The following is a 19,668-nucleotide window of genomic DNA, read 5'->3' on the forward strand; positions in this document are numbered from 1 at the left end:
AATTCTAATGAGACTGCAAAGCTTGTTGACTTCAGTGTGGCTCTTTTGATTGATATTATAGATGGGTTTTTATTTCTTTACATTGGTTAATGTTTGTCATTTTGTAGTGCTTTGATATTTACATGCCTTATAAATACATTATTGTTAAAATCTAGAACTAGAAAATCTCACAGAAAATTTATGCAAGAATGAAAATCTAAAAGTTCCTTCATAGACAAAGTTGTTTTTCGCCCTAAAATTGCTTCATAATACATTCAGTCATTTTGAGATGTTAATCATCTCAAAAATGATTCAAGTGTAAAAAAACTATTTGGTAAAAAAAAAAAGGTTATTTAAATAGCTTAGTGATTATTTGATCATATCATCTGAATTAGTTTATGGAAATAAATACAATATAGTGACGTGTAAATTCTGGTTTTCTGAAGAAAACATTAAACTGAGTAAAAAAAACAAACATCAAATTAACAAAATAAATTCAGCCAGAGGAAAACACATTTTCAAATCTTGTTTTCGACATTAAGTTTTTGAAATCAATACTAACCAAATGTAATGTGTGCAGTGTCAGAATGGTGGAAAGAACATATTGGCAAGATTGCCTCTAAAAGTAATCCAAAAATTGATAATAAAAATAGCGTTCACTTAAACCGCTTTACTTTTATATCACACCTTTCCAAAGACAAGAAAGGCTTTACTTGTTCCTTTTTTCAGTATGCTTTTCATATCTTACGTTCATTATCAGTGTAAAAAACACTGTGGTCTCTGTAAATAACAGTCCATTGCAAACCTGAACATAGTCTTTAGCTTAATTAATAGCAAATTATAATATCTTTTGCATTAACTGCTATGACAGCTTTGAAATTAAAAAGATGGTTTACCATCAGCTATTCCCTTTCAGCCTAGCTGTTATTGTAAGAATCCGAGAATAATTCATCTGATTTAATGCTAAATGACGTGGCAGAAGAGAGCTATTTATTGCATTTAAGATATCTGCTAATAAACCATCCATGCCATCCATCTATTATCTAACACATTTATCCTTACAGGGTTATGAGGGACCCTTCTGCCTGTCTAAATCAGTCAACCGGCGAGGGGCAGGATGCAGCTTTCCATCGCATAGCAACAATAATAAATCATACAGCCTCAATTCAAAACACAACTGCCAGACAAAAAAAGATTGTTACAGTTGACATATATTAATGTTATTGTTTAGCTTAAACAATAATATAGTTCTGAATCTTCCAAAACTAAGCCCATGGCTGTCGACTTGTTTACCTATTTCTCTGTTCTCATGCATTTCTCTCTGCAACAGACTAATGGAAAATCAAACAGAACATGATCATTATTAATGCAAATGGTTTACCACCACTCAGGGTTGAACAAATTCAGAAATCGTGAATTATTGAACTGCGTTTCTAAACTTAGAGTTTAAAAAACCTTTCCTCACTGAGAATGCAGTTTGAAATACAAGGTTTCATCATTCAGGTTTCACTGAATAATGAAAGACGACTGCAAAAAATGTCAGAAATGACTGCGTTAAGGACAAATATAGCCAGACAAAAAAGGACAGCATGTGGTATACAGCATAAATAAACTATAATTATTTGAGAGAAAGCTTTTAAAAGTTTTAATTTTTTTAATGATGTTGAGAAAAATACAGGAAAGTATTCAGTATTCATGTGTAAAATAGTCAATAAATCAAGTGAGTCAGCAAATAATTTTTATGTATTTCTTTAACTTTGTAACTTCTTGTCCTGTGCAATGAATTGTCTAAATATAGTGTATGCATTTCTCCAACACAATACATATTTATACAGTTAAAAAGAAGGTGCTTTTCAGGTTGTAATAATTTATATCTTAATCTTCTAATGAAATCAATATATCATTAAAATAATCCTTACCTAATATTTATAATATACTCGAGGGAAGGGTCATTATTCTCTTCATTAGGGTCTGGATATAGTCTCTTTAAAACTTTATTTGATATATTTAAATTTTTTCTGTAGATATTAAAATATTGTGTACACAAGGCAAAATTTTCTTCACAGCAGTTCACATTGGTTGGTAAACCGACATCTCTTATGTATGGCTTAAAAATCAACAATCAGAACACAGCGACAGCTTTTTTGTTGAGCAGTGAATTTAGTGAGATAGTTAGCGTGTTTATAACAACAGACATGGTGGCAGAGTAATGTATCAATGCGTTCACACTTTGGTCACAGGGAGGACCTCCTGCAGCTCCCTCAGCAGCTTTTAGCAGACACACGTAGTTCATGATGACCTCCTCCACCTTGGCCACCACCTCCTTGCGTTCACTTTCGGTGTTCAGGACCTCCGCTAGAGACATGCAGGCTTGAGCTAAGCAGCACAATGTGTGGAAGCTGTGCGTCAGAGTGAGCAGTAGCTCCTCTGGACTGCTGTACTCTGTGGACATCTGAGTGCAGGCACTGTTCAGCACTTTGGCCTGCAGCAGCAGAAGCTGGGTCAGCGTCTCCATGTCCGTCTCACCCACCTCAGGTATGTCACCTCTTGACCTGTGTCTGACACTGCAGTGCAACACGCTAATCATCTCTAAGGCATCCTTCCGTGCAAGTGCAAACCCTGTATGGAGGCTGTATGTTTTTCCCTTCATTGAGTGAACATGAGCGAGTCTGTCTTTGAGACTCATCTTGTTCATAGATGTATCAGTCCATTCAGCCTTGTGGCCTGCTTTCTGGACTGTTTTCCCCTTGTGACTAGATGAAGTCGGGCTACTTGAGAGCAGAACGTGTGAAGACATCTCTGAATCTTCGTAACTACCTTGAGTAATTGGCTTTCTCCTGAGGAAGCAGTGACTAAATGGCCCGTGACACCTCCATGTTCCATCTGGCCTTGGGGCTATTGACTCTGACGGCAACAGAAAGACTCCGGTAAGCGGCCTTCTCTCAGCTGAATCAGAGCTAACTGAACTCTGGGACAAGCTTTTGGGTAGGGTTTTGGCAGAGAATGCCCACTTAACTTTTGGGGAATCTTGGGACTGCAAATTCTGACCTACAGTCTTTCCAGTGAGCGTGGCTTTTGTCCTTCCCTTAAATGCTTCTACGCTCCTGGAACCTGGCATTAAGGTGCTCCAGCTCCTTCTGAGCATCTGAACCCCGTGCGACTTCCTGAGGCTTCTTATTGGGTCACATGATGACGGGTCAGGCTCAGGGCTGGCCAGTGTTACCTCATTAGACTTCGTGCTACTTCGTAATGATGAAGGTGATATGATGGTGGAGGTGGTACTGGCCTCGTTACAGAGAGATAAAGATGAGTCTTTCCCAGCCTTCTTCAGCTGTGTGCAAGCTACACTAGGGGTATTAGGAAGACAGAAAGAACTGTTAAGTATTTCCCTGCAACAATCAAGTATTTCTTTTATTATATTTTTCATGTACATGACTAGATTATGGTAGAATATAAAGTAAGGATATACTATCATTCATATCATTTCATTTAATTCAAGCATTTTTTGTGCTAAGGTCAAACTTCATCATAGCAGACAGATCATCTGCATTGTGCATCATGAGATTACAGTGTTAATTATTGCAACATTTCCATGACATTTATGCAAATATTGTAAATGTGGAGAATGTATACAGTACATATTATATTTCCACATTGTTCTCATACCATATACGTCTTTCCTATCTAGAAAGTTTATGACCTTACGGTGCAGATAGATACCATATTTGGTGTGCAACAGCAAATATGGATAAATACACACCTCAAGTTTAATGTTATTTATTTGTTTGTTTGCAAGCCATATAAATGTAATAATGTGTATGTACAATGCTGTCAAATAGCTTCCAATTGTTGAGGCTGCAAATAAACATAGATTCCTTGTTTTAAGGCCAGAAAATATGGGTTCTGTTCTCTCTTGGCCTTTGGAATGTTCCTCAAGTAAGAGAAAATGTTGTAGAGCATCAGAAAGCCTTCTGCAACAGATTTGGATAATGTCTCCTGAATAGTTTCTGAAAAAATAAGCTGCTGGTAATGTTTTTCAAAAAGAAAAGACAATATTTCATCTGAAAGCCAAGGCCACCATTTAACTGAAAAAAAAAAAAAAAAAACTTTGATACCAGTGTGAAAATTGAATGCTTGGTGATTGTGTTTAATTTCCATTAATTATGTTTTTCTACAGAAACAAAGTAGAGATGTCCCCTAGTGTTTTTGTCTTACCTGTGGTTTCTTTTATCTTGGGCATTTTGTGACTGCTCCCAAACCCTGGCTCAGCACTGGTAGCTGCATGGATTTTTCTCATCAGGGTGGGGTCCATTGCATGCCCCACTTTCCCCTGCACTGTGGGTCCATAGGCCTTCTCCTCACCCCCAGCTGCATAGCTCATCCCCTTTAGCGAAGACTCTGATAGTACATGCATACTGTCTGTGGCACAAAGGGGAGAGTCCATTGGAGTGACACAACTGCTGCTGCCAGTGCTACAACCCGCATCTATTGACGAGCACTGTGAGCTCTGCAGAGAATGAACGCCTTCACTTTGTATTGATGACATGCGCTTGCTAACGTGGTATTCATACATCCGTGAGACATCCTGCTCTGACTGCGAAATCTTGATCTGTTTCTGCTTATTGTCCTGTGAAGTAGACTCACTCTCAGCGGGGAAGGGCCCTTTGGATGGGGAGACGAGATGGGCATTTAACTGTTGGTTTCTTTCGTCTGAGTCCTGGTTCTCTCCCTTTGCTGTCAGCCTGTCTGCGTGGGAAGCCTGTGAGTCATTTGCACATTCTGGTGCAAGATTCTCTGCCATTTTGCTTCCCGGTGCTCTCTGCTGCCATTTTTGATGCCTGTCTTTACAGTGAGTTCTCCCTAGATCAAGTTGATTCATGTAATAGGAATCTCTTACAGTGAAAGCGTTGTACTTTCCTACAAGATGAGGGGGCTCCTCCTTAGCGGAATCTAGAGAGGCCGAGTTAGATTTTTCAGAGGAACTGCATCTATCTCCTTGGATACTGCTCTCCACCTCCCTCTGCTTCCCCCTCTGTCTGCTCATTAGGGAGCCCATGTGCATCTTAGTGAAGAATTCACTGACTGATTTGATTTCCATAGTATCTGGTTCCATCTCACCACCATCCGAGTGGAAAATCTGAGAGGAGGTAACGGCCGAGGCTTTAGCTTCCTCTGGATTCTCATCACTAGTTGTGGAAACCTCTGCTTTTTCTTCATTCATGGCACGGTATCCTTCTGTCATGGCTACATGCATCCTCAGGTGGTTTTCCGAATGTCTCTGAGCAGCGGCTAACTCTGAACTCTCGGTCATCTCAGAGGAGTTCGTCTCATTGCCAGAATCGGAAGACTCTGGGCTAAACGCTCGTGATATTTGTACACCTGCGTACCACACATACAAAAAAAGAATACGTTATTAAATATGAAAATGGATTATATCAAGGAAGAGATCAGCTATATTTTGTAGAAACACTGACATAAATTAACATAAAAAGCGGATTCAAAACACAGTAACAGATGTAACTCAATCTGAAAATAATAATAAAAAAGAACTTTCTGATAACATGTCTTACTGATATAATGTACACTTATATTTACAAATTATAAAATTTTCCTGTAGGCTGTGATATTGAAAAAGACTTGATGGAACATCATGTCTGTGAAGTGAGATGATGTCTTAACATTATTTTCCTATGACATCATGTATTCTTAGATCATTGAAACTAAAGGCAGCTGTAGATTTAAATCAGTTGTGTGACGAGTTAAAAAGCATAAAATCTGTTTTTCATAACTTCATGCTTTGTCTGTGTAATGTGCTCTTTACTGGATTGGGACTTGTAGTTTCACAAAACCAGAATAAGATTGGATGGATGGATGGATGGATGGATGGATGGATGGATGGATGGATGGATGGATGGATGGATGGATGGATGGATGGATGGATGGATGGATGGATGGATGGATGGATGGATGGATGGATGGATGGATGGATGGATGGAATGAATGTCAGAAAAATAATATGAAGGATTCAGAAATTTGATATCACCATGTTTTTACTAATGATATACCAAATAATTTGCTATTATATTCTATTCCATTCTGTCTCCAAACCCTCTAAAATCAATCAAATGAATAGCGTAAGGTGTATCTTCAAGTAATCAGCATATCTCTTTGTCTTAAAGGTTGGCTTTATGGAAATAGTTCAAATTTAATCTAATTTTGGACTACAAATATAAAACTATGACACCCTTGAGAACTGATGGTGAAGACAAGATCAGCAAAACTGGACATACCGGATGGAAGAGACTCACTTTTGTCATGGAGCTGCAGCTTCTCAAATAAATTAGCATTCACTAATGCAAGGCATGATATAAGAAGATAATCGAAGCATTCTGGAACAATAATTCTTATTTACTACTTTCAAAGACCTCTGCCTCAAGCTCATTGCTTACCCATAATGTATCAGCATCAAAACACACACCTGCAAGTATCTATTTAAAGAAGAAATATCACCTTCTTAAAGGAGCCTGTAATAAAACAATTTCTGATCTTAATAAATCCAAACATTATGGAAAGATGTGAAACTCATATTGTTTTGCGTAAATAGTCCAACCAATAGCAACAGCTGCAAAAATTATTAGCATTCCTGAGGTTTATTCTTAAAAAATAAAAGGGAACCCAGGGTTTGGTCACATCTGTTCAAAGCTATTTTCTGTAATTCTGTAGACTGTTAGAACCATATCATAATGCATTTGTGAAAGAAAGAAAAAAGAAAAAATCTCAAAAATAACATGAATAACACAATGAGTACAAATGAAGAAAAAAAAATACTCATAAATGGAAACATTGAACACAATGGCTTTATTAAAAAATGAGACAAAAAAAAGAGCAAATCAAAAATGAATGGATCAAGTGAGTATAATGTTAGTGGATGAATGTTACAATAGTATAAGGAGAACCTGTGCTGCTCTCGGACTGTGCAGGACTCTGTTCTTCGGAAGCAGCCAGAGCCTCAAGTGCCTGCAGGGTGGACATCACTGCATCGTCCAGAGGCTCCTCAGAACCCTCCGCTCGGTGTGTGGGAACAGAGTCTATTAGAGAGATGGGGATATCATTGCTGGCCTCCTGGGCCCGAGTCCCAGCCCCCTGCTGTTCATCTTCATCAGAACTGTCCCTGAATCCAGGAGGAGGAGCAGCAATGGCCATGTTGAGGGAGTGCAGCAGCACATCGTTGTCCTCCTCATCGTTAACCTCTGGAGGCGGCGGGAGGGAGGTCAAGTCAATGATGTCATCACTGGACCCTGAGAGTGTCAGTAATGTGGGCTTATCAATGTCACTCATCACCAAATCTTCCTCACAGCTGATGTCATCCTCATCTTCTGCGTCATCTGTTGTCTCTGCGTAGCAGATGTCATGCAGCAGGGGCTCCTCGATGCACTCTGTTGGACCAAAGATTTTGGTAGAGTATGGATAACCCTCCTCTATGGGATCCATCATCTTATAATCCTCCTCAAGGCGCCTGTACATGTGGCTGTAATTATCTCCAATCTCTGGCCCTTCGTCCATCAGTCTCTGGTAACCCAGGTTTTGGGGGCTCAAGCTGTCCAGAGGGGGTTCCCCAAATATGAAGGAAACCTTTGCATTTCTGGATGAATCCAGTGGCTTAGGCCGTGGTATGTTGAGATAGGTCTGGGAGCAAGGAACTCTGCAGCACTCCGCTCTCTCTGCCATATGAACAGAGTGCTGAGACTGGTGAATCTCTGTCACATACACAGGTTGGACTTCACATCTACTACGGTCAAGGTAGTCACACTCCTGGTCTAAGTAATCTTGGGTGAACCTCTGGTTATTTCTGTCCTCACACCCTTTGTGAGGTATACTGTAAGCACACTCGATTGCCTGGTAGTTTTGTTTCGGTTTAGCTGCATGGCCTGTGAAAAAGGAACCGAGAGTCTGAATTTATATTTTTGAACACATTCTGCTGAGTCATGGATGGCTATTTCAAATGATATTGTTTCCCTACTTGTTTCCATGTTTTTGGCCACATTGAAGATGGAGCGCCGAGAGTCTACGAGTAATCTGTAGTAGCCAGCAGTCAAACAGGCCAGATTCATTGCGTCAACAGATTCCATTAACAGAGTGATGGGCTGTAAGAGAGAAAACAATCCGATGAGGCAGTCTGATAAAAAACAAACAAACAATAAAAACAAAACACAGACTTTAAGTTCTACAAAAAGACTTTAATAATACATAATTTTTTTAGAGAAATTTTGTATTAACCTTCACATCCAGAACATGCAGTTCCACTCTAACCCTGTTCTCATCTTCAGCGTACATCTCAATGCGGTTAACATGGCTGAAGTCAGCCAGAAGCGCCACCAGATTTGTTTTTGTGTTTATCACATGACTGATGCCGTATTTAGGCCCCACCAGCAAAGTAACTTCTGTACGTTTCTCGCCTTGCTGCAAACGGGACAGAGACACCATATAAATATCATTACACAGGGTGTGATACTAGCTGCATGCATGCGGAGGGATACCAAAACGAGCTTACTCACCACCAGAGTGGATTTGAAAACACGGCCTCCATAAAGTCTCAAATCACTGAGGTACTTCAGATAATGCACCTTTGCCTGCAGTGCAGTCAGCTGAAGAAGAGTTGATCAGAGAGACATACTGTAAGATGTAAACTAAACTAAATAAATAAAAGTTGTAAAGCAGAATATGAAAAAAACATTGTCTTGTAGTTAAGCACTGCCTTGCAGACATAATCATACCTCTTTACCTTTTTTTTTGCATTTTGCTACTTTGTAACCACACACTGCAACGTGATCAAATTAGATTTTGAACAAAGATAAATAGAAATGGAATGATGTGTACAGGCTCTTTTACATCAATACCGCTCTGTAAAAAGCCACCTCTTTAGCAAACATACTCCTAGGTGTAAACAATCTTGATATAAATGCAAGGTTAGCCCTGGAACAAAACCTGCGAAAGGACTTTGGACTTCACCCTCCCACAGAATATGACCCTAGCTTTTGCTTTAAAACAAGAAAATCATAAAAACCCTATGTTAATGTGTGTTATTATACTTCTACTTCACAGTTATGCTCCAATATGTGCTGATCTATCACCTAATACCCCAGTAAAATACACAGAAATTTGTGTTTGCAATAAATGTAGCAAAACGGAAGTGGTTAATGATACCTCTACAGAACTACAGATCTTAACTCTCCACTAGGTGGTATCCTTGAGTTAGATGTGCAAATAAAACGAAGATAAAAAAAAGAATACAAGTGGATAAGTAACTCTTTACCTTTTTGCCAGGTGGTACCAGGTTTTGGTTAGTTTTCAAGATGTGGGTGAGAGCTTTTTTGATATTCTTCTCTTTCATGCTAGACAACACTGCAGGTGGCAGGAATAATGCCAGACCCCACTCCTTCCTGTGGACGCACAGGTAACACAAATGAGCCACTATTAAAAATTGTTTTCATCACTCGAAGTGGGTCCTTTGCTTAAAGTCACAATTATCAGGCTATTAAAGCAGAGGCAGAGATGTAAGGCCATAGTATGTTTGACATCACCACATCGTTATACCTTCTGGACCAAGTTGCTAAAAACAAAGAAAGGTTCATGTCGCAGTGCATCATGAAATCTGATCTACTTACTCAATATACTTCAGGGAAACTTTCTGAGACTGCTTAGTATTGATGGTCAGAATGTACATTTGCAGGGCAGCCAGGCGAAGAGCTGTGTCATATTTCAGTTCTGACCCAAATCTCTCCAACACCACATCGTTACAGCTCTGAACGGAGGCACAGAAAGATGCAATGGGAAGCTGTTAGTTTAATTCACTTCTATCCATGGAATCCAAATTTGGCACACCGTGCACATAGTGACTGTCTGCGGAATGAGAAGTCTGACTCATGGCTGCTGTCATTCTGCAAATACAAAATAAGCAACAGCTACTCTTCTAAAAGCTATTTCTGTGTGTATATTCTTGCATTTTCACCTGCACGTAGAGGTACTCAAAGGCTACTGCATCTCTTCTTAGCAGGTCCACAGGATCCTTTGGGACAAAAGTGATCCTAAAGAAGCACTTCATCTTGTGTGAGCCTGGCCTCTGTGTCACCTGGATCATAATCCCAAAATGAGAAGCGTTAGGCTAGTTATTATACAAAAAGACTTTAATAATACATATTATTAAATATATGAAACTTTCTGTGGTTAAAAAAATGACAATATTTCATTCTTTTATCTAAAGTAATGCCTTAGAAAAACTGAAGTGAATATTGGATATGCATAACTCAATTAAAATACTCTGGGACTTAAGGAGCTATTTGACAATTATTGTTTATCTTTTCAGCATTATAGATTAAAATATCAGTGTTCTCGCGGTAAAGTGATGATGATTAGTTAAGACAGTCATACAATATGCGAAGATGGACAAATATTGATTTCTTTTACTGGAATTAAATTCTTGTACGCGTTTCCTCACAGATGAGCTTACGACAACATTTTATGTAACCTGCACAGACCTATAAAAAAATAAAAAATAAAAAATAATACAAGGTTTCTTTTTATTTTAGAAGTAGTAGCATTTGCTGAGAAAGAAGTGGAATACATGCAGCAAATGACCCAGGAGCAGGAACCAAGCCCGGGACAACCGGGTTGACAACTGTAGACTTTGTACATGGTGCACACACTTTACCAACTGAGCCACCCAGCACCATCAACAAGAATGTTTCTGTATACCTGAATATCAAATTTTGCAACGAGAAAAGTACTCAAATAAGTAAATCACAACTGGCATTTTCATTGCGTTCCAAATAAGTTTTTGGGACAAAACAACTTTTCTAATATGTGTGGCAACTCAGGATGGGATTGACTGGACACTCCTTTATGCAAACTACCAGTGCAACTGTGATTCTTGTTAGTTAGCATGAGTTAGCATTGTTTATCAGAGTCTTCTGACATATTTCATATCTTAACTTTCAGTCAAACCACCTTTATTTTTTCCTTGCAGGGCCATTGGTGTCTGCTTCAAGTTTTGTCGGTTTCACATGACATCCTTACACTTCCTCAGCAATCTTTGGCGGAAAGGCTTGACAGCTTAATTTTTTGATTTTACACACTATATGGCCTTAAATATCTTTTGTCTTCTTTTGAAATAATGTACAGAAAAGTATAATGCTTTGATCATCGGTTATTGCAGATCAAATCACAATTATTTTCAGTGGTCAAACTAATAATTTTTTTTTTTTGTGAATTTGTCCAAAGTGAACTGAACAACTGCTCTGTCTTTCTATCCATGTTCTCACCTGAGTTAGCATCTCCTGCTCATGCAGGAGCATGAGTTTGCTGGCAGATCCTTCAGCTCTTTGCTCGAGCATTAAAGAGAAGTGCTCAATGGACTTAATGGATAGCTTTTCTTGCAGGGTCGAGATGACGTCCTTCAAGATAGACAATGTCACAGTTAATACAACATACAGTGTGCAGATTGAGCAGCTTCCTTGTGCTCAGGTGTGCTCAGTCATGCTCGGAAATCAGTCCCACGGCCTCGAATGTCTAAAAGTGTCACCATTATAACATGCATTTAGAATTCCACCTGCAAAAACAACAAGGGGCAAAAGCACATCGCTCCATTCGCCTCTCCTTCACAATTAATTATGCGGCGACTGCTGTTTGATTGCATCATAAGTTCACTTGAGGTACGATTTTGAATGCTACAGTGAAGAGGAAAGGTTGTGCTTCATAAAGTAAAACCTCAATGTGCTTTTAGATTACATAACAGCTTTTCAGTGTGAAAGGAGGTTCTTACCAGCACCTACCTTAATGGATGTGTTGCTGTCAAATCTAAATGATTTAGTCTGGCCATTTTCCAGGTATACCTTCAAAACATTTGGCATAAAAAGGAGGGAGTTGTCTTTTACGGTTTCCTGTGAAGAAAAGGAAAATTGTATGATCAACAACTCTTTAAAAAGAGAAAAGTCCTTAACCTATACTTGTAAGAGACCATTGAAATCCTCCAGTAAAAGAACATGTTATGCAGTGCTTTTTCTTTTAAACTATTTTAGATTCTGTCACTTTGTAGTCACAAAGTGATAGGACATCACAAAGTAACCTGGAAGTACAAAGGAGACAGAAAATGATTGTTAAAAAACTAAAAAGTTCAAATTACCTTTTTATTCAGCTTTATTCCAATACCTCTGTATTCAGTCCAAACATTGTCATTAAAAAAAAATAGTCTCTTTACTAAGCTTCAAACCCAGGTATTCAGTAAATGCCTCAGAAGTTTGTTAGAAAAGATGAGGGAACAAACAGCAAGAAAAAAAGCAGACGGGTCATAAACATACAGTAGTTGTGAAGGTGTTTAAAGAGGCGTGACAATAAAATAACACCCCCGGTTCCCAACCAACCCATCACTACTTTGATGGATCATCTGAATGATTCAAATGAATGACTGGTTTCCATACAGTCTTGATGGTTTTTCAAACAAGCAATAGTACAAAAAGGACCACCTCATTAGTTAACAAGAAGAAAAATTATGTTAAAAACAGGGCAAAACTGAAAGGAAATTTAGAGGCTGACTTGAGTTTGAAGTGAACGCTAATGAAAGAAGCTTTTATTGCATATTATTTTATGTATTTTATTATGGGTTTAATGGCCAGGAAGTGAATTTATTCCCTGAGGAGAGGAGGAGGACTACCAACAGAAGACAAGCACACAGAAAGCACTGCATTTTGGAGAATGTCAAACTCTCTGGTTTCTATTTTTTAAAACAATCTGTGCTGAAATGCGAGGACATTTAAATGTGTATGGTTGATTTATAAATACATATATATTTTTAAGAGGAGAGCAGAACCTAAAGGAAGCAGGAGTTGTAGCAGAGGAGCCAGTCAATGGATCAGAGACTGAATTCAAAGGCTCCGACTTTGAGCAACTATGACAATTATTGTTTGTCCCCTCAATTCTACCAAGGGAGAATGATTTGGGCAAAGCACTCTGCCTAAAAATGGGGATATATGAACACTGTTTGGCTCTCTTTCCTTGATATCCTCATTGAATCTTCTTTTCTGTGACTTGCCTATTAATTATACGAAGCAATTGTACACACACACAAAAAAAATAAAAAAATCAGCTTTGTTTTGCCACTACTTTTTCCTTTGTTGAGGCACATTGAGCCAATAGTAACTATTTTCTGTCATCATCTCTTGCTGGCGGTTATGTGCTTTCACACAACGAGATGGCATTACAAAACACCATTTACTTGAAGGCCATGCTCTTTATATTGTACATAGATAAAGCTAAGGATTCATAAAATAGCAGTCTGTCTTTTTCACCTCTAAATCTAAAGCTGAGCAAGAGGAGGTTCAACTTACTGGGACCTGTCCGTTGACGATGACCTCTTCAGCAAAGCGGACTTTAACAGGATTTGTCTTTAACTTGGCCTTTTTTGCTGCGCTGATGAATGCAGATTTGGGTGACTTTTAGAGAGAAAGAACAAATACAAAACAGAAGCAGGGATTTAAAGGACAATCAGCTTCCACTTCAAAATGAATCACCAGTATGATTAAAGAATAAAATTCACCATTAAAACGTGTAAACTCTTCTTTGCTGTGACACAGATACGATAATACTAATCAAGAACATAAGAATGAGGACAACCCTTTTGTTGTTATATTACAGAATGTAAAAAAATCTGTAAACATGAGTAATCACAGGATGAATTACTGCAACTTAATCTGTTTTTAAATATTTAACAGTCTCTAAGTGGTTCTTATTAAGTACTTGACACCATAGACACTGCATGAAAGAATCATTTTGCATTAAGAATGACTGGAAGATTGCAGTTTTATACCAAATGTTTTTGATATTACGATGAGGTAGGCATCTGAGTTTCCTGCTACATAAGAAAACTCAAACAATAAGTCTTGTTTTCTTTGTTGATGTTCCGACATTGTCTGTTTTTGGAAGGTGCATTAAACCATTTCCAGTAACTTATTATGTGAACTGTAAACAAAGGCTGCAGAGAGGCTATGCTCCTGGCACTGAGTGTTCGCCACCATCTGGTGCGTTGTATCTCTGGGAAATGTTGTTGTTGCAGGTTCATACAAATTCCTGTGTGGTTCTGACTCCTACATATAAGGGCACTCAAAAGGTTTGTCTTTGTTTGAGCAGCTCAAGTTCTAACTTTACTGGCATGACAGAAAGAGTGCCAGCACAAACATATGACGTGATTAATTACTTGCTTTCATAGAGTCAACAAAATAATCACTTCCAAATGCTCAAATGGCCTATAGGAATGAGTTTAATTTCACTCAAAGGGGAGATACTCACTGGGTATGGCTGAACAACAGTCAGCACGATGGACTCTTTACAGCTCCTGTGAGACAAAAAGAAAAGTAAATCAGGCATTTTTTTCTTTTCCTTTTTATTTCTGCTTGCCATAATGTAAAAGGGATGTTCCATGTCTCAAAAGCCAGATTATGACACAGGGCATCAATATACACAGGATCCCACAATCACTTTTCTATCCAAAGCTTGTAGTCCTACATGGACGTAATTTACTATTTCATTTTTGGGCTGAACCACCCAAAGCCCCAGAAAGCAAAGGGTTAGCCACTGGGCAATACTCCACTCTGAGGTCTAACGCCAGGAGGATTCACTGGGCTTCCTAATCTCAATGAGTTATGGCAATAGTTTCGGTCTTTCTTCATCGAGGTCTGTCCCCTTTACCCGAGGCTACTTTACCCTCTTTTTAGCCAAAGCCCTTCACATAATAGCAGTCAGTACACAAATTTCTACAAAAGTAGGGACTCTTTAAATTCACCTTGAACACAATGCTGTTTGTGGGCTGTATGGATAGGATTTCACGGCATGGGGCAGGAGATTATTTGATTTGGAAATCTTGAACAGTTCAGTTAATTCAGTTCTGAAGAACTGAAATGTTCTTCAGAACTGAAGATTTTGACAATCTTCAGTTGTCAAAATGAAAAAAGGCCTGTGCAAAAAAGCTAACCACTCACTTTATCTATCTGCTTTTTGACCCTCATCAATCACAATGACATATGAATCATCACTGAAAGAATGAGATTCTGGAACAAATTGGTTAAAATAAGTTTCTTCCAACGGGTGTCTGCATTGAGCTTTAGAAGTAGGGTACAGAGCTCCTTTATCCAGAAGGAGCTCAAAGTACAACCTCTTCTCCTCTGCATCAAAAAGAGAAAATTGATGTCAATTGGAGGCTCTATGTTAGAGGTTTACTGTGAAAATTAGACTGTGTGGGAAAGCCCAGTGCAGATCCAGATCTCACAGGACAGACTATCTCCATACCATAATGCCTGGGTTTCCCACCATGGAGCAACTACTCTCATCACACCCATGATCTCAAATAAGCAGAAGGCAATGAATGGATGAATGATTTGAAAAAATAAATGTGGTTAACAGAAAATTATTGAGGACAGCAGAAAAAGTGCATGTGCCTGACATTTTTTTCCCCAAGGAAGTATATTGAATTAACTGATAAAACCCATTCACATCCATTAATCTGTGAAGCATAGGCCACATACCTTATTACACCACTCATATAGCAATCATTCACAGTCAATGACTCGGGTGTATCAGTGATTAATCTAATGAAGTGCTCCAAAACATCCACATCACAACTAAATCACACTGGATGGCACAGGTGGTTAGAGTAATGTGCATGCATCAATTCAGTTGAACATACCCCTTCAGACAAAATACAAAACATCACAGTGACAATAAACAGATATGAAGGATATATTGTCTTTAAAAGCCCAACAGTGACTAATACTAATATCAGAATCCTCATTAAAGATAAATGTTTTTGTTGGTATTCAATTAGCCACGACAGTTGTGACACAAGGCAAATGTCTTACCTGACAAGGTCGATAACCCTTTCCCTGGGTGCTGAGCTGACTGGCTCATCATTAATCATGATGATCTCGTCCCCGGGGATCAGTTTGCCTTCAGATGGACCCCCTGCCACAATACACCAAACAACACTTCAGGCACACACACGTGTGGTTCAGAACGCTCTCCATTTTCTAAGTGCCCTGTCTTGTGGCCAAAGCTGTAATGAACGCTTACTCATCGAGGGCTGTTAAAAATCACTGAATCATCGGCGTAAGAGGGTTTTTCTCCAAGCTACTACATTTTAGGTGGATTTCTTCTCGTGATGTGGCTGTGGACTGAATGACTCAGGTTATATGGAGAACTCAGTGTGCAAGTGGGTCATTCAATTACCTGGAGTAACTGAGCGGACAACCACAGGTTTCTCGCTTCCTGCCACAAATCCGAAGCCAAGCACAGGGTCCCGCCTCATCTCCACCTTCCGGGGCGCGGGGGGGACAAACTTGTCTCCATCCAGACAAACTTCCTCCAGGGAGCTACTCTGGGAGACGTGACTGGAGAAAGAATTTTAAAATATTCCCTTGTCAATTCTGCTATTTAATTAGCTTACTATAAGACTTTGTACTACATTGTTTTCTAAGGTAATGTAGTGTATTTACATTTATTATAAGCAATTAAATGTTGCTTCATGTATTCTTTGGGTATTAGGTATCCATGAAGGCCAATCATTTCTTAAGTTGATCAGTATTACTTTGTAGCACTATAATGTAGAAATTATCATGTGTTTATACACATACATACAAAAACACAAAACATACCAAAGCTACAAACAAAAACTCAATTGTTTCACATCCTTCATATTTTTTTGTCAGTGCATTTTATAGTTACCTCCAACTCATACCCACTGTGAAAGATGACTATTTCTAGCATTTTAAGTTAAAGAGATGTGCATAACTGAACACAAAGTTCACATATTGTGTGGTATAATTTTTACACCATTTGTTCACTCTCCCTGGCTGCAGGAGCGGCAGCAGCAACTCTGCATGGTGCCAACAGTGCTGGTTAATTAAAGCTCTGGGCAGACAGTGTGTAATTCACAGTTATTCTTAACACGCGTTATATTCACAGCTAAATACCAACAATTAATCTTTCATGGCACAAAGACACAGTCAGATCTGTCATTTGGATTTGCAATGTCACAAAAAGGCTGCAATGGGAATAGCAAGTTTAAAGATGTTAATCGATTGTCAGAGAAAAAAAAAAGGGGGATGATTTCTCTGCTTCGTCCAAGAACAAAGGTCATGTCATAAGCCATTGCAATGTCACATTTAGATGGTGCACAGAAAAAAAAAAAACTAGAGTTCTGCCATACAATAATAAATGTAAAAGAACAAAATAACCAATAAAACCTGACAATAACTTGTCAGTTCGAGATCTGGGTGGCCATAATCTTTAAGGCGAGGTAAACCTCAGAAGCAGCTTGATAAATCTTGATCTGCATACATTTCTAACAGTGCAACATAACATATGATGCTTCTTTTTGTTTCATAACTATATTTGTTCAGTGTGAAGATGATCATCCAACCCTTAAAGAGGGACAACAACAAAGCTTTTATGGTTATTACTCCTGTGTTTGATAGGATAATGCTTTTTCCCTCAGCCCAAAATGCTGTTATTTTATTACAAATTAGATTGTTTCTATGCCGTCATCTACTCCTGTTTTATTAGGACTCAAATGAACAACATTTCCAGTTTGTATGGTTGTAAATGTATGATTTGTCTTAGAGATACTCAGCAGATACTATTGAAAATGAAGCTCACTGACTCACTGATAAGGACAGGAAGTTGTTTTTTTTTCTGTTTATATTAATTAACCAAATGCAATGCATAGTGTTTTACATTCAGAAAAGTTAAATCCTGTCTTCATCCGATAAGTCGCCTGATGTCACATAATTGTTAAGTTGAATACCTCACCTGTGGCAAACTGTAAATGGGACTTCCAACAACTTTCCTTCCACATTGTCATACTTCTTTGCAGTGAAAGGCTTAAAGTTTACACAGAATAATTTCATGAGTTATCAGAAACTACATTTCTCCACCATAACATGAAATAAAAAATAAATATTTTAGATTTCTCAAAGTGATTATGGTTTAGTTTAAACTCTCAAAGTGATTATGGTTTAGTTTAAACTGTTGAGAGCTTGAGAAGGTTATTTTTTTCCTTTCAAGATGACTTTCAAGGTTGATGTCAATAAAAACATTGTAATATTACTAATTTGATAGACAATAATATGGATTAAAAAGTAGAATTAAAATCAAAATGTTTTGCTTTAGAGTTGAGATTTTGTAATATTGGCAGAAAGCGTTTTTGTATTGTTTTACTTAAAGAGTGTAAAAATAAGATTAATTAAAATAAAACTAAACAATGTCTTCATAATAATGCAGTTCAATTTTAGATTCTCTAGACAGTTTCCTACTTTATGAGTGCATTGTTTTTTAGCATGTTGTATATCTTTGTTTTTTCCCTATATGCCTGCACTGTGATTTTCACAACAGAGGCATGTCTGTTTTTATTTCAGTGCTGCCTGAGGGTTTCAAAATTACATCTATTCGGTGCAGAATTTCAGCTTCTCTCCTATGACATTTCTCTGTTTTGCAATTTTATTGTTTATTCAGTTGTCCTGAACAATGAAATAACCAAAGCCTTTGCAGTTACAGAGAACTATAAATGTTATTCAAGTTTTGGCTTTTTATAATCAGAAAATTTCATGGGAAAATAAATTAGTTTATTGTCAAAATAAAAACTCTTTTTAAGGAGAAACCTTGAGGCATAACAGCATCACTCACCTTGTTTTTAATTGAACAAATGTTTTGTAGTTGAACAAATTAGAGCTTGTAAAAAAGACAAAATCCATGTATCAATTCTGCAGCCAGGATTCATCATCAATGCAAAAATTTGCATTAATTTTACTGACATAAATATAATTGAAAAATGTCTTGGAGAAATATGCTACATTATATTTTTCAGCATCAAGATTCCCTATAAAACCATTATAGCTCATAGGTTTTATAAATACAAATTGAACAACATGTTTAACTTGCAATGTTTGTGGAGACAATGTGGAGACAAGTTCAAGTTCAAACATCAAAATCAAAGAATATGATTTTCCAGCAGCCTAATTTGCAATTTAAAAATGGTGATTGGCTACAAATGTTCATGATTTAAAAGTATTGTCCTTTGAAAGTACATCCACTAACACTGCTAAAAAATACAAAGAAAAGGTGTCCCCCATTAAATGAACACCATGCTGTGATTCACTCTTTATATAGGAACAACAGTTGCTGCAGGATATGGCTTGAAATTATAGAAAGAAATAAAAATGTGTGTAGAAAGATAGTTTGTTAGTTTTTGCTGTAGAGAAATAAACTCAGCAGCTTGTGCACCGATCAAAAACATATGGACTTGTGCATTCAGGAAGAGCACTGTTCTGTCCCCTCCAAGGCCACCTGCTGAACATGGCTAGGTTCCCATTGTGCAGACAGCCATGCATCTAATGCCCTCTAATCACACCCATTATCTACTTGCGTAGCTCCACAACGCTTTGTACAGAAATCACAAGTCATGCTGAGGGTTTTTATCATGAATAAGACGAACAAACACAGGCAGCAGGAAACGCTGGTCTGATGGACTGTGTAGTGTATTTCCATGTGCTTTCTTGCTGAATTCTTGCTGTTTTGGGAGCAGTAGAAGAAGAAAGTAAGCCTAAAACCAAAGCAATATCCTGTTTTTCTTGCCTCAAAATCCTGCTTTGA

At 38.0% G+C, this 19,668-nt stretch overlaps 1 protein-coding gene across 3 annotated transcripts in view; it reads right to left on the reverse strand.

The window, feature by feature from the left end:
• Positions 1–1,613: 1,613 nt before the first annotated feature.
• The window catches only part of frmpd4 (FERM and PDZ domain containing 4), a 39,120-nt gene continuing 21,065 nt past the window's right edge, over positions 1,614–19,668 (reverse strand). For all 3 annotated transcript variants that reach the window (XM_055032197.1, XM_055032198.1, XM_055032199.1), the window contains 15 exons: positions 16,249–16,409; positions 15,882–15,984; positions 14,317–14,362; positions 13,359–13,463; positions 11,808–11,915; positions 11,298–11,429; positions 9,989–10,108; positions 9,645–9,781; positions 9,293–9,419; positions 8,535–8,624; positions 8,257–8,439; positions 8,000–8,123; positions 6,936–7,907; positions 4,195–5,358; positions 1,614–3,321 (listed from right to left, as the gene is read on the reverse strand). In XM_055032197.1, coding sequence (XP_054888172.1) covers positions 2,102–3,321; positions 4,195–5,358; positions 6,936–7,907; positions 8,000–8,123; positions 8,257–8,439; positions 8,535–8,624; positions 9,293–9,419; positions 9,645–9,781; positions 9,989–10,108; positions 11,298–11,429; positions 11,808–11,915; positions 13,359–13,463; positions 14,317–14,362; positions 15,882–15,984; positions 16,249–16,409 — 4,792 coding nt within the window. In that variant the 3' untranslated portion in view covers positions 1,614–2,101. The remainder of the gene's footprint in view (positions 3,322–4,194; positions 5,359–6,935; positions 7,908–7,999; positions 8,124–8,256; positions 8,440–8,534; positions 8,625–9,292; positions 9,420–9,644; positions 9,782–9,988; positions 10,109–11,297; positions 11,430–11,807; positions 11,916–13,358; positions 13,464–14,316; positions 14,363–15,881; positions 15,985–16,248; positions 16,410–19,668) is intronic.

Source organism: Poeciliopsis prolifica, unplaced genomic scaffold, assembly GCF_027474105.1.
Source record: "Poeciliopsis prolifica strain line A6 unplaced genomic scaffold, Auburn_PproV2 SCAFFOLD007, whole genome shotgun sequence".
Taxonomy (NCBI): Eukaryota; Metazoa; Chordata; class Actinopteri; order Cyprinodontiformes; family Poeciliidae; genus Poeciliopsis; species Poeciliopsis prolifica.